This window comes from Agelaius tricolor, unplaced genomic scaffold (genome assembly GCF_023055355.1).
Source record: "Agelaius tricolor isolate 1412-34295 unplaced genomic scaffold, bAgeTri1.0.p SCAF_1, whole genome shotgun sequence".
Lineage (NCBI taxonomy): Eukaryota > Metazoa > Chordata > Aves > Passeriformes > Icteridae > Agelaius > Agelaius tricolor.
The window spans coordinates 22,705,122-22,719,043 of record NW_027269261.1 but is presented as its reverse complement, the minus strand read 5'-3'; the positions used below and the strand labels follow the sequence as shown (position 1 = coordinate 22,719,043).

At 37.9% G+C, this 13,922-nt stretch overlaps 1 protein-coding gene across 1 annotated transcript in view; it reads left to right on the top strand.

Annotated features, from left to right (window-relative positions):
• Window positions 1-13,922, top strand: part of PPP2R5A (protein phosphatase 2 regulatory subunit B'alpha) — a 42,265-nt gene that overhangs the window by 12,844 nt on the left and 15,499 nt on the right. The window contains exons 2-3 of the mRNA XM_071426396.1: window positions 5,031-5,227; window positions 10,356-10,457. Coding sequence (XP_071282497.1) covers window positions 5,031-5,227; window positions 10,356-10,457 — 299 coding nt within the window. The remainder of the gene's footprint in view (window positions 1-5,030; window positions 5,228-10,355; window positions 10,458-13,922) is intronic.

The following is a 13,922-nucleotide window of genomic DNA, read 5'->3' as shown; positions in this document are numbered from 1 at the left end:
AAGGAGCTTAAAGTGATTTAAAACAAAACAAAGCCCCAAAAATAACCAAACCTCACAACAAACACAAAATCCAAAATGTATTATTCTCAGAAATCTCTAACTTAACTGAAAAATCTTACCTATACATTATCTCATGCCTCAGTACTTGTGTGATATGGCTCAAGAGGAGATGTAAATAACTTAGCAGCTCACTGCAGAGAGCTGCTGCTCCTGTCTCTAATCCTGTGCCAGAGCTGATGCACATCAGGCCCCTCCAGAAGCCATCTAACCTCACTAATATGACCATGTTATTGAGTTAAAGCAGCTTGGGAAGAGCCTGACAAGTTCCAGAGCCAGTGCTGATGGATGGATGTGACTGGAACAGAGGAGGGGAAGGGAGGAGTAAATGGGAAGGGGGGTAGCAGGGAGAGAGACCTCTCTCAATCTCTGTCAGCCAACGACTTTGCTGCCTGGCAGGCTGCAGGTGGAGACTTCTGAGAGCCTGGAAACACTGTTGTGACATCAACTGCACCAAAACTGCATTTCATAACAGTGTTTTGCCATGCCTGTAACCTCAGCGCTGACACTCAGCTGTTAGGAGAGACCACAACAATCACATACACAAGAGCTCTCTGGGACAAAACCAAGTATTACATTTAGGTCAAATGGGACTCCCCATGCTTGGTTTGTGTAAGTGGGGCAGAGTTTATCACACTACCTCCTTTTCAGACTAATGGTGTTTCTGAAAGGAGCAGACTGTACAAAAACGTTGATTCCCGTAAATGAAAAGGCCCAAAACCAAACCCAGAGGTTTCGTGTCTCAGTCCCCATGCTCCTCTCCGTGTCAGTGTTAAGGCTTCCTCCTGCTCCAGCAGATCCTTCCACCACTGAGCTGAATAGAGTGCAGTAAGTGCCTAAATCCTAAACTTTGCACTGGGAATGCAGCACAATTGTGACACGATCCTCTTCATGTATTCAGCTTGTCAGGGAATTATGTAGAATTGTCACCAAGTTCTAAGGAGATAGGTGTTACTTTATTCTGTAATATCATTGTCCTCTAAGTGCTTGAGAGGGCTGTGTGTGAACTGCTTTAAGAGGCTGTCTGACAAAAGCTCATGGTTGGTTCTCTGGTTTCTTCATCTTCCTGGAGTAGCTCTTTCAGGACAAACTAGAAATATTTAGTTAGTGAGACTTAAAAAAAAAAAAGGAAAAAGGTTGCAAATGTTTGAGGAGGTTTATTTTGTATTGGCAGGAAAACTACAAATTTTGAACTTGCCGTTTGTGTAGTTGAGAGAGTTTTTTGTGGATTTCAAGTCCGGTTTCTGCTGATAAATCAAGGATTATGTTAGGTTCTCTGGCTTTGTACTGAAGGTCTTGGATAAACAATTGTGTTGAGAAAGGAGAATTGTCTTTTTTTTTCCTTCCATGAGGAAGGCCTGTAAATGTAAGAGATAAATATATTGTAGGAAGACATCATTGTAGTGTGTTTTGTCTCCATTTATGTACCAGTGAGGTAGCTCTTGTGAATTCTTTTTCTTTCCATATTTCTTTTTATTTCCATATTTTGTTTGGGCCTGTCCTAGAAAGATTAGTCTCTTAACTCAACATTCTGTGCTTAGATTTGCATTGATGACCTTATAAGTCTGAAAGCATTCGATTTACAGACCGATGTGTACAATCATGCAGTTTCAACATTTTAAAACTTCTGCTCAGGAAGAAGTTCCAAGTCAAATTGCTTGTTACTTTTTGTCCTTTATTATCGTGCCTACTGTCTGTAATAAGTGGAGGTTTGTAAGCAGTACAGATAGTCTGTGGAGAATTTAAGTATTATGAAGTGCAACAATCAAATTAAGTATTTTAATTGGGTACAAGCTGTCTACTATCTATCATGGAAATGGCCAGAGGCAAGTCATGATTAAAGTGGATCATCGTTTGCAATAATTCTTTTGGTGCTGGATGTTAAGTTTTTGTCTTCAGGATTTCCCATCATTATGCTTGATTCAGGGTTGTTTCATTGAGGCATCCACTGTCTATTTTGAACCTAATTTCTCTTCTGTGGTCTTTATGGTATTTATTATTTGAAGAATAGCAATTATCTTGAACTCCACATGTATGATGTAAATCTTCATAGAATATTAGATTAAAGCTGGTTTAAAAATCATGCTGTGGGTTGTTCAGCTACTAAAGCCAAAAGCTCCAGTATTTATGCAGTTATGGTGGCACAGTTTATTTTATTCCTAGAACTAGAATAAACTAATGTGATATGATTTTGTTGTGGTATAAAGTTTTCTAGCTTTCACTGTGCTGGGATAAAGACAAGGCTCTGAAAAGTTAAGAGCCCTATATGACAAACAAATTTTCCTCAATCACTTGGTGGTTCCCATGGTACCTTTCATAACATTCCTGGGACAAATGTGCAATGTGTCAAGCAGGGATTGAGCACATGAAGACAGATTGTGCTGACAGAACAGAGCTGGCTTTCTTGTTACCTTATTTTTGACATGGTTGCACATAATTTTCATCTCTTGCAGATGACTAGAGATGATAAGTTGACAAAATAATTGTGTTTCCCCTTGCAAGTCCAAAAAAAGGATGTATGCTTACAAGAAGATACTTACTTTGGTTTTACTTTAAATGTTTTAATAGTAACAAAACAGATTAATGGGCAGGTTTTTCATTTGAGGAAACATGTCCAATTGAGAGAGATCAGGTTGCTAATGATTTATGATGCATGGCAGGGGAGAGATTCTCTTTTACTCTGGTGTCTAACTAGAAGTGGCTAATGCAGGAATTTATTTGGTATCCTAGGGAAGGTAATAAGTGATTTAATTATTTTGTATGAATTCCAGTTACTGGCTTTTAACCTGAGGTCTTTAGTCTGTTTGAGCCATGGTTAGAAGTATTCAGGTGCTGTCTGCTGGTTTTTGAAACTTCTAAGTAAATTTTGCTTAGTAACACTTCATTTTTAATTTTTTAAAAAAATTTTTATCATCAGCTACCTGTGCCTCACTTGTGGACCTTTGTAACTCGAACTATAGTTGAGTTTGTAGTGAGGGAAAATAAAAGTAGGCTTGGTTTCTGTGTCAGTCTGGCTATCAGCTTGGGGCTAGCAACAAAAAAAGCTGTCCTCCCAGTGTTGGTTCCTTAAATTAGGCTTTTTTGGATTTTATCCTCAGCATGTCACTGTTATTGCTTTGTTGCTATGATACAATACTTACTCATGCAATCCGCTGTAGAATATGAGAAGATCTGAGCTGAAATGTTACATAACTTACAAATGTTTTTACAGCTGAGGTTCATTATTTTGCAGAGTGTAAGAATTCGTGTCTTTGTAGTTATCTGAGTGAAATAAGCATCTTGGAAGGTTTTTTCTTCAAAAGAAAAATGGTTCAAATGGCAGAATTGACATTCAGAAGTGTGAATCGTTCTTCACGAGGGAGTAGTGATTGCTGGCTGGTTGAAAAGCTCCTGAAGTTGTTGTGCTCAGCTAATAGGATCACAGCTGTCAGGTGGGCAAAGGGAACACAATGCAGTGTTCTGTGCCTGGCTTTCCAGGGCACAGCAAGCACCATGGGTCACAGTGCAGGGGTGTCAGTCCATTTCAGCAATTACTTTTTGCTTATGGAAACAAAGCAATTCTAGCAGATAACTGCTGAATATTACACCTGCTGTTGACTGTTGTTGTTCCAGCCACTAAATGAAAGGTGCTTTGGTAGGAAACTTGAGAAACAGGTATTATCAGAGTGACCTGATAATTATATTTATATTTATACAGTTAAAGGTATAAACTTAATGAACTTCGTTGAATTAGAATAATTGTAAAACATTAAAGAGAAGCATGAGATTTTTCGTGATTTGTTCAGGTTTTAAAGTGAGATGTAAGATTTTCAGTACTCAGTTGCATTTTCTTGTCTTGCTAATTCTTTTAGTGATGAAACAGCAGTGCTCATAGCCATAGTGCAGTGAATGAATGAGCTGAGGGATGTAGTCAGGCTGTAGACCAGTCTTGAAAATTCTTCAGGGGAGAGCATTCTTTATTTGGAGATAAAATTGGGAGTATTATTTTTTCACCAGAGTGAGTGAAATGCCAGCTGGCTGATAGAGGAGGTGATGCTGTATTGGTCCAGTGGCTTTGAACCCCTATAAACAGTTGAAAACAAGAACAAAAGATACATTAAACCAAATTTTCAGTTAAAACCATGGCTTTTTTATGTTGTTATGGTCATGCAGCTTTGGAATAGTTACAACATATTAAGTATGTATTAAATTTTTGAAGAGTGTATAGTGTTTGATAATCTGTCTCTTTTAGAGTAAATGTGAAATGCTAATGGAGGAATTCTGCTTATCAGATTACAGAGGTACTGAATGCTAAAATGAAAATGCTAAGTCACAGCCAAACACATTGTCTTAATAGGCCAAAAATCTAGAAAACCCTTACATGACTAAGATTGTCATAAATTATTTAGACCAAGGCATTAAAATTCAGGATTAATCCTTTCGAAATATTGGAATTCTTTTTTCAGAGAAACGTTGATCACATGGTGTTGAAAGTATGTGAAGCATTTTGTATTGGGGTAAAAAGACAAGGTTCCTTCAAAGCAGATTTTACAGCTTTTAAGCAGGTTACATAATAAAGGATTAGGGAACAGAATGAGACAAATCGGATGAATGAAAGGTTAGTTTGATGCACTGCTTCTGGATATGACTTTTGGTGATGGAGAACTGAGACTTGTTAATATTTATGTATTTAAAATAAAGTTAATTCAGTAACTCATTGCTGGTAAATAAATTTACTGCCTTGTCTTTGTCCGTTATTTCTTTTATGTACCATAAGTTGGGGATGGTGAGTGTTCCATTCTGATATACAGATGGTTTTAGTTTGGGCAAAATTGCTTAATAATTTGCTGTTAGTTTGCTGACTATGAAGCACTACTCTTCCACATTAAAAAAAAAGTCATAGCTATGCAAATTCTTGTCAACAAAATAGATTTAGAAATCCTGTTTGCTTCTACAGACTTAAGTGTTTGGTTTGGTTTTTTTTTCTTTTATAGATGCCACCTTCAATGAACAGCAAGATCTTTTTTGTCAGAAGTTGCAACAGTGCTGTGTGCTCTTTGACTTCATGGACTCTGTTTCAGACCTGAAAAGCAAAGAAATCAAGAGAGCAACACTGAATGAACTGGTTGAATATGTTTCAACAAATCGTGGAGTGATTGTTGAGTCAGCTTATGCTGACATAGTGAAAATGGTAAGTAGAATGCTCTTGTTATAGTTTGTATTTTAATAAAATCAGTTTATGACTCTAATGGCATTTAACTCAGAATTGTGGTTGGTTATTCTGCTTATACAATATAATATAATTTGTTAATGATAACTTGGCCCAGAAAGGCTTGTAAAAACAAACAACTTGCAGGTTTTAATTATTAGCTGAAACATGATGCATTCAGGTTAATTAAAGTGAAAGAACTGGTACACTGCAGCTACTTGCAGTCTGGGTAAGCTTTAAAGTTGTTCTCTTTCAGAAAATGGCAATATTTCAGTGCTGCCTATCTTTATTTCCTAGTGGCAATGGAGAATTAGGCTAAAGTTTTCTGATTGTGATTGCTGCAGGTGCTGGTGACAGCAGAAAGGTTTATCAGTATAAGAAAGCAACTCCACTTTGTAAATACTTTTTATGGCTGTTTGTTACTATTTTGGCCTTGGAGAGCTGTACTAGAGCAGCCCAAGTGGTTTGCTGATGTTATAAACCATAGGATGACTTGTCCCATGCAATTGCCGCTAATGGCTTGTTGAATAATGAACAAAATATTTGTGGTTATCTGCTGACTTTCCCAGGTGTTTATGTACATTCTCAAATGCTACTTAAGTAATGTTTTTGATCTGCCTATACCCCATGTACAGGGAATGCAACTGAATGACACTTGAGAATAATCTGAAATTTAAGAATCATCTGAATTTTTTTTTCCTGGAAGTGTGAAATGTAAAAACAATGGCTTTAGTGCCCATGCATTTACATTAATGGTTCTCTAAACTTTGGTGAAGTTTACATAGATAAAATGCTGACTTTAAAAGAGCTCTCAGGAGCATAAGCAGAGCAGTTCAAATATACAGCTTGCAACTTGTGTAGTTCTCTATACAGTACAAATTAGTTTTTTCCTAAGGTTCATTTTGTTTGTTGTTTGGTGGTTTGTTTGTTGTTTGGTTAGGGTTTTTCTGGGCAGCTGATAGGGAAGATCAGATCTTTAATGTAAATAAGTGTGGAAGTTTTGCCATTATACTGAAGGGCTAGGATTATTGGAACCCTTTAATCGTTTTGGCTGTTTCAGCAGATGCTTATTAAGTTTTACAAAAAAATCTAGGACACTGGGGGTTTTGTATAGTTTCGTTTTTTAAAGGACCTGGTTCTCTGTCCTAAATGCTTTTGCATAAGGAAATAAAGGACAAAGTATGTTCACCTCTTCTCAGGCTTCTTTTTTTTCTTGCTGCTGGTGGCAGCAAGCCTGAATCCTTGCAGTATTTTCTTATTCTGTGTGCCCTCTGTAGCCCCTTGTTAGAAGAAAGAATATACTAACTAGCCCATAGTACTTGTTGAAGGGAGGTTTTCTTTTATATTGGAGTTGTTTTCCTTTCTGGGAGATAAGGTGGTGTCGAGCTGTTCTTTTGAGGTTTTTTTGTTGTGCAAATGATTGGATTCTGTGGATGCTTGTTTTTCCTTCCATAACAAATTTCCATCTCCTTTTCTCCCCTAAAATGACAGAAAGTGAAGAAGCTCAGTGAGAGCTTTAAATGCTCAGTGAGAGCTTTTTGAGAGCTTGAGACAAAAGATCCCTCCAAGCTTGAATAGTATTTCTAATCTCCCTGGCAACTGGCAGCAGAAAAGGCCTTTGCTGTGAATTAGGACGAAGTACCAGCTTCAGAAAAAAATCTGCATGGGTCTGTCTCTCCCTCCACCTAACACCTGCATCAGGCTCCAGGCCTTTCTTGGTAGCAAAACTTGTATGAGATTGAAGAGTTACCGTTTCACTTTTGTTTTCTTGGGTTTTAAGTTTTTAGGCTGTTCAGTGTTCCTACATTAAAAGAAAAAAAAAATTGAGTTTTGCGGCAGAGTTTGAAGTATGGTTTTGGGATGAAAAAGTAGAAATAGCCTTAATGAAATCCAGCTATAATCTGGCTGGTAGTAAAGGACAGGCAGACTAAAAAATTCCCTGAGAAAAGCCAGAGTAGCAGCAGTGGCAGAAGCAGAAACAATTTCTTTCCAAAGGCCTGGGACAACTTCTCTCCAGCTCACAGAGGAAACAGCCTCAGGTTTCAAACAGGTTTCCTTGGAGTCGCCCGAGCTGTGGGGAGGCAAAGTCAACAATGCCTTACAGACAGCAGGAAGGGAAATAAAATGTTTTTTCTGACCAGTGCATGGGCAGGGTCTGTGCAGGTGAGGAGGTGTCTGGCATTCTTTCCTTCACTGGTCCCTGTTGCCAGGATAGCTGCTGAGCCAAGTGTCACACAGGCTCCTCTGGTTGGCTCTGCTCTGCTGGGATCCTCAGGCAGGGAGCTGGAAATGATACCAGTGTCATTTCAAACCGTTGAGGATGGAACCTCATCGTTTTAAAAAGTCTTTGTCTAAACAGATGTGCATGACACGCTGTAGGTTATCTTTTTGGTGCCCTGGGCAGCCTGATTTTCCTTCAGCTGAGGAGGAGTTCTGCTGACAAATGGCTTTGAAGGTGTAGTGCAGCAGTCAGTGCACCTCTGTTCTGGGTCATCCAAAACTAGTGTCTTCTCTGTTTGGAAATTCTCAGTTAAAAGCACTGAAGCTAAAAGGAAATTAGGGTTTGCAATTGTGAATATTTTAAGTTTTAAAACTTGGGAAATTAGAAAGTTCTAGCTTGTATCAGTTTTGGGAACATGACAGCAGTGCCTCTTCAGTAAATGTAACTCTTCATCTCCTTGTGCCTATCAGCCTTGCCTTGTTCCCCAGCAGCATATAAAAATCTCATGTAATGACAGTGTCCTAACAGGCTGTATGGGTTGTGAATTCAGAATTTAAGATAAATCAGGTATCCTCAGTCTGCACACTCAGAAACTGGAATTGAACCTAGTATCTTTCAAATGTTTAGATTAAATGTACAGACAATAAGGGACTTTTTTTCTTTTTTGTTTTAATAAAGCATAATTGCTGTATTTCACTACACTAACTGGCACATTTTCTGATGTCATTTTTGGAAAACTTAGGGCTTTAGTTTAGAAAGTTGGTGCTGGATTTATCTGGAAATCTATCCAGCTTTAAAAACCTTTTATGATTTGTGTTTCTGAAATCACAGTTTTGGGATAAGACACCACTTAGGAAAGAAAAAGAATATTTTAAATAGTATGAGAGGATATAGGGAAGAATTTGCAGAAGTATTGCAAGCATGATAAAGTAAATTAACTGGTTGGTTGGCTTTTTTTTTTTGGAAGACAGGCTAGTATGTAAAAGGGGTACAAGGTTTATTTTAAGTTTCATATATTCTTAGAGATGAATAATGCTAGTGGAAGTAGTGAATACTCTGAAAATCATACAATTGGTTTTCCAAAGGCTTGGCTGAGAGGCTTGCTAATTATTTGTGCTACAGAAGTGTATTTAGTAGCTTTTGCTAATGATTTGTGCTACAGAAGTGTATTTAGTAGCTTTGTTTTGGACATGAAACTTACCACTCTGGGGTTCTGTGCTCAAGGCTGACCAGCTCAGTTCAGCAAGATGCATCTAGAAAGAAAAAGTAGTGTTTTCAGGAGATGTCACCAGAACACTTGCAAGCAGTGGTAGAGCATTCTCTGTAGGAGACTGATTCATATGTTGGAGGGTTTTATTGAATACCTGGTAAGAGTAAACAAAGCAAATATAAGAGAACCAGGATTGTACTGCTGGTTTTTGAGCTTGATTAAAATTAATGTTCTCTGACTCCTATTTCCCCTTCCTCTCCCCCCCCCCCCCCCCCCCCAAGCCTTTTGTTCTTGAGCTTTGGAATCCCAAGTCCCTTGTGTTTACAACATTAAAGGACAAATGCTTTTGTGGGGTTGTTTGTTTCTTTGGGTTGTTTTATTTGGTTTGGAGTTGTTGTTGTTGTTGTTGTTGTTTTTCCTGTGCATTAAGCTCAGAGCTGAGCCCATCCACACAGAACTTCACTGCCCTTCCAATCCAGGAGAGCTTTGCCACGTCCCAACAGGAGACAGTGACACAGAACAAAGGGCATAGGAGGAAATGAAAAGTCAGTTTATGCAATAGCTGTGTATCTTGTTTCATGAAGCAGCTGATTCTTGTGTGCAGAGCCAGCTGGGTGACTACAGGATCTCTGTAAAGTCCTTGTGCTAGATTCTTCAAACACCTTGGAGACTCCTTGGAATATGTGCAGGAGGATTTTGTGCAAACTGTCAAACGGTTCCTTTTGTGCTTAGTAGGCTTGGGTGATAAGCAGCTACTTGAAACAGATTTGATCAAAAAGTCTAAAAGAGTTTAAAAGGTGATTGGAAAAGTTGGGTTAAACTTGTTCCTGAAAGAATGGTAGAAAATGCAGAAATGAACTGCATTGCATGTTCTCTTTTGTTTGTGTTTGAGATTTCAATCCAGTATGTGCTATCTGTGCAAGAGATGACATTTTTCCTTTGACATCTGAATGGTCTTCTATCCATACTTCAATATTCTTCAAAAATCCTTGAAGAAACCTTTTTAAACTTGTCCTTTTGAAATGGATTTGATGTGACTGTATCATACTAGAAGTAACCTAGAGTAACTTCAGCAAAAAATAGCTACTATATTAAATGGAAAAGCTAGAATGGTTGTGTGTTTCTAACTTTCCAAACCCTTGAAACATCTTGAAATATTCAAAGGTGAAAAATGTAAACAGAAATATCTTGAAATCAAGTAAGGAACTGTAGATATAAGATATATTTTTGGGATTGTCTGCCTTACATGACAGACATGCTCTCTCCTATGTGGAGAGAGCTCTCATTAAATCATAATTGATTAGTTATGTTTTATTTGTGGTCTTATATAAAAACAGCTCTTGGTGTCATGTAGTTCAAAATTGTTTTTGATAGGGAAGCTGATTTTTTTAAAACTTCCATAGTTTCAGGGAAGATTCTGGACTATGACCATGTCTAAAGCCCCAAGCTTGTAAAGCAGCTGAGACACGAGTTGCTAATTCTTATTTTCACTGACATCTTACAGACTTCTGGCTGTTTGTATTTTGCAGTTTTGAAAAAAATGAGGTAGTGAATTCTTGTGTTACTTTTTTTACATGGTTTTGTTTCATTTGATTTCAGGATAAATGCAGTACCTTAATGAGTGTGATCTGTGAAGATATAAACAGTGATACAAGTAATTAATTTTTTTTTGCTTGCAGATTAGTTCTAATATTTTCAGAACACTTCCACCTAGTGATAACCCAGATTTTGATCCAGAAGAAGATGAACCAACTCTTGAAGCCTCATGGCCCCACATACAGGTATGTGATTCCTTTATTTCCAAGCCTTCTTGTAAGGCAAGAAATGTGGATACTTCAGTCATTTTGTGCCTTTGTTAAGAACAAGAAAATTGCTTTTATAATACAATTGAGTTTTTATACTTGAGAGGGAAAAAAAATGGTACTTTTTTTAGCATGTATAAGTATGGCTGAATGTAACTCTTCTAAGTGACTTAAATACTATTTTTAAAACAGAGGGGTTGCACTGTTAAATTGTGGTGTATGTATGTCTTAAAACTGTGGGTACTTTAGGTAATTATGTTCTTCACCTAAGAGGTTTGTTTTCTGCAACTGAGCAACTTTAGTGTTGCTTCAATAAATAAATTAATATTAACAGTTCTGTTTCTCATGGCAATAACAAAAAATGGAGTAATAGCCTTTATTTGTCCTTTGAGCAAATAGAAATGCCCTCCTCCTTCTCTCCCTCCATGCCAAAATTTGACAATCTCATCGTTGTTTGGTAACAGTTGCATGGTTATTCCATTGTTGCACTTCCCTGGGATCTCGTGATTTTTATAGCTCTGCTATATCAATCACGTGATTGACCTGAAATGTTGCTGAATTTTATTTTATTTTCAGTTAACTCTTAGAAGCTGTAAATGTCCAAGCACATAGCTTGGGTAGTTCATTGCTGAATTTATGTAAGTAGTATCTGTTAAAGAAGAGTGAAGTAGCTTCTCCTAGTAGTGGTAGATTAAGCTGCTGCACATCTGCATACCATTTGCTCTCTCCTCTCCAGAGCTAAAATGCTACTCTGCCCCTTTAATATTACAGTTCTAATGCATCCACAAATGCTCTTATTTTAAAACTCTTATTTAAAAACTAGGTTTCTAATATTGACTCTAAAAGGTATGTATTCAGCATAATATTTCAGACTTAAACCAAACAAGAATTAATTTACCACAGAAAATAACTCTGCAGGTTAAAGGCTGTAATAATTTTTTTCTGATATATGGCTGATTCTGATTTGTAGGTGAAATGGCTGTAAATGAGCTGGATCAGAGGCTTGGCTTTGTTGAGTGGGAGGGTGCAAGAGCTAAACAAATGTCTCTTGTAGCCAGCAGCAGCACCAGCTGACTTCTAAATACCTGTGTCTCAGAGGTATAATTTGTAAATGCTAGCTCAGTTCACTTTAGGCCATAATTAAACTCCAGTCCTGCTCATAGAAAAGGGCCTGTGGATTTTGTGATCCATTCACTTGTGCCTTAGGCTTGCCTGAGAGGAATTGAAAGAGGTTTGTAGCCTGTGGTATTATTTGAAATTGTATTTTCAGGTTTCTTCCTTGCTGTCTTCTAAGGGAGTTTTTGCCAGGCTGTCTGGTCCCTGGCTGTGGATTTCCCTCTCCCGTGTCTGTTGTTCATCCTGCCTTGGAATAGATCACTCCTTGCAGCACAGTGGAAACAGTTTGTGTTTCCCACTCTGTCCTTTTACAGTTGATGTGCTACTGGACCATAGAATACGGAGTTGGATAATTTGCTCATTGCCCTTCAGGAGCACAAAGCTGCTGGAAATGTCAGATTTTGTGTGTGGAATAAAATCTGTACACAACCATTCTCCTCTTCAGCAAAATACAGTATTATTTTTGGCATAGTCTAAAGGACTGCTTGAGGAGGGAAGGTGTGGATGTTTTGGTGACTATGATTTGTGACAGATAATTACTAACAAATTCCAAATTCTATCCTGATCTGGCAGTCAGGTAGCCAGTTTTCTGGGAGAGGAAAGAAAAAAAATCTGAACCTCTTCTCTGCTTGAATCTGTTGACATAATTGCTTAGTAAGTTACCAGTGTGTGTAGCCACAACAAAAGCCTCCAGACCTTCAGTAAAATGAGTGGCACTTGTAAGATGCTGCTTTAAAGCAGCAAGTGCTCAAGATGGTTTGTAACAGCCAAAGTAGGTTGAACAGGCTGGCATTTAAAACCATCCATTTAAAGCATTTTGAAGCTCAGGGAGTTGCAGAGGTGGTGGAATTGGTAGTTTAAATATTATAGAAATATTATTATATAAATATAATAATATAATAATATAAATATAAATATTCTATATTTATATTAATATATATAAATAGTGGTCCCTGCAAGACTGAATCACTAAAGCAGAGGGAGTTGTATTTCATAGCTCTTTGACCCAAACAGACCAGTTTTGAGAACAAAAAATACTACATCATCTTTCCCCTGATCTGGTATTTCCAGAAGTAATGTTTCTTTTAAGAAAGCTGAGGATGCCTGTCTCTTTAGGTAGGATCTGTTGTGGCCAGAATCTGTTCTGGTGCCCCTAGTTTGATTGTTGTTATGGTTTTAAGTTTACAAACTTTAGCATACAGGAGAAGGGGGAGTTTGACTTATTCAGAAATGGACACTGCAACTTGATTCCTAAAATGCCCTGGATAAAGAGGCTTTCATGTATCACCAGGATTTCCAAAGTTATTTGATGCCATACCCAGTTGATGTCCCGAATTTAATCTTGGACAGCTTGTTACAAGATGTTGCAGCATTGTGCTTTTCACTTAGTTCATCTGCTTGATGTCTATTGCAGTCAGTGTATTTATTTATGGAAAGAAGCTGTAATTATCCTTCCTCCCCTGTCCTTTAGGGAAAACAAAATATGCCAGTATGGTGTTCACTCTTAGAAACTGTGTTCTATCCCATGGCAATTCTGGTGGCTCTTTCTCTGTATCCTTCCAGGTTTTAATCAATTTCCTCGAGCACATGTAGGTCTGTGCATCTCTGTCTATGCTGTCAGTATCTTCCTGGAATATCCTAGGATTTCATGTGTCACTTCCATAGCTTCACTGTGAGGATGGATCTGAATCATCCTATGGTTAACCCTTTCTCAGCTTTAGGGCTTGCAAATGCTTGGCAGAGCTTTTTCTTGGAACTCCGACTGTGACTTTGCAATCTTTGAGTTTCATCCTGTATTTATTCTTCTAGAGCTTCAGGGTCAACTTGTCCTTTCTTGTGGGTAACATTTATTTTCTATTTTATAGAAACTTTTATTTTCTATTTTTCCCCCTGGTGGTAGCTTCTAATATTGTGGCAGTTATCACACATGGCTGTTCTTTACTGTTGTCACTGTTCTGTTGATAGAAATAATTCATATAGGAATTTATTACAGAAATGTTGAATTAAATTAAATTCCAAAATTAATCCCTATGAGGCTGTGCTATATAACCTCCCTCTGGCCATATGTTGCCCATTTCTATACAAATTTATCTGGCTGCTAATTTGAAAAAGATCAGTAGAATGGGCATGTTTGGATTGGGAGGGGGTTGGACTAGATGATTCCCAGAGATCCCTCCCAACCCTAACAATCCTGTTATTCTATGTAAACTGCTGATATGAAAAGCTCTTCTTGCACTCGGTCAGAGGGGGACAAAGGGAATGGTAGCTTGAGTTTCTGAGCCTCTGCTTTGCAGATGCAGCACACCCTCCTTGGGGCTATGCATAAGT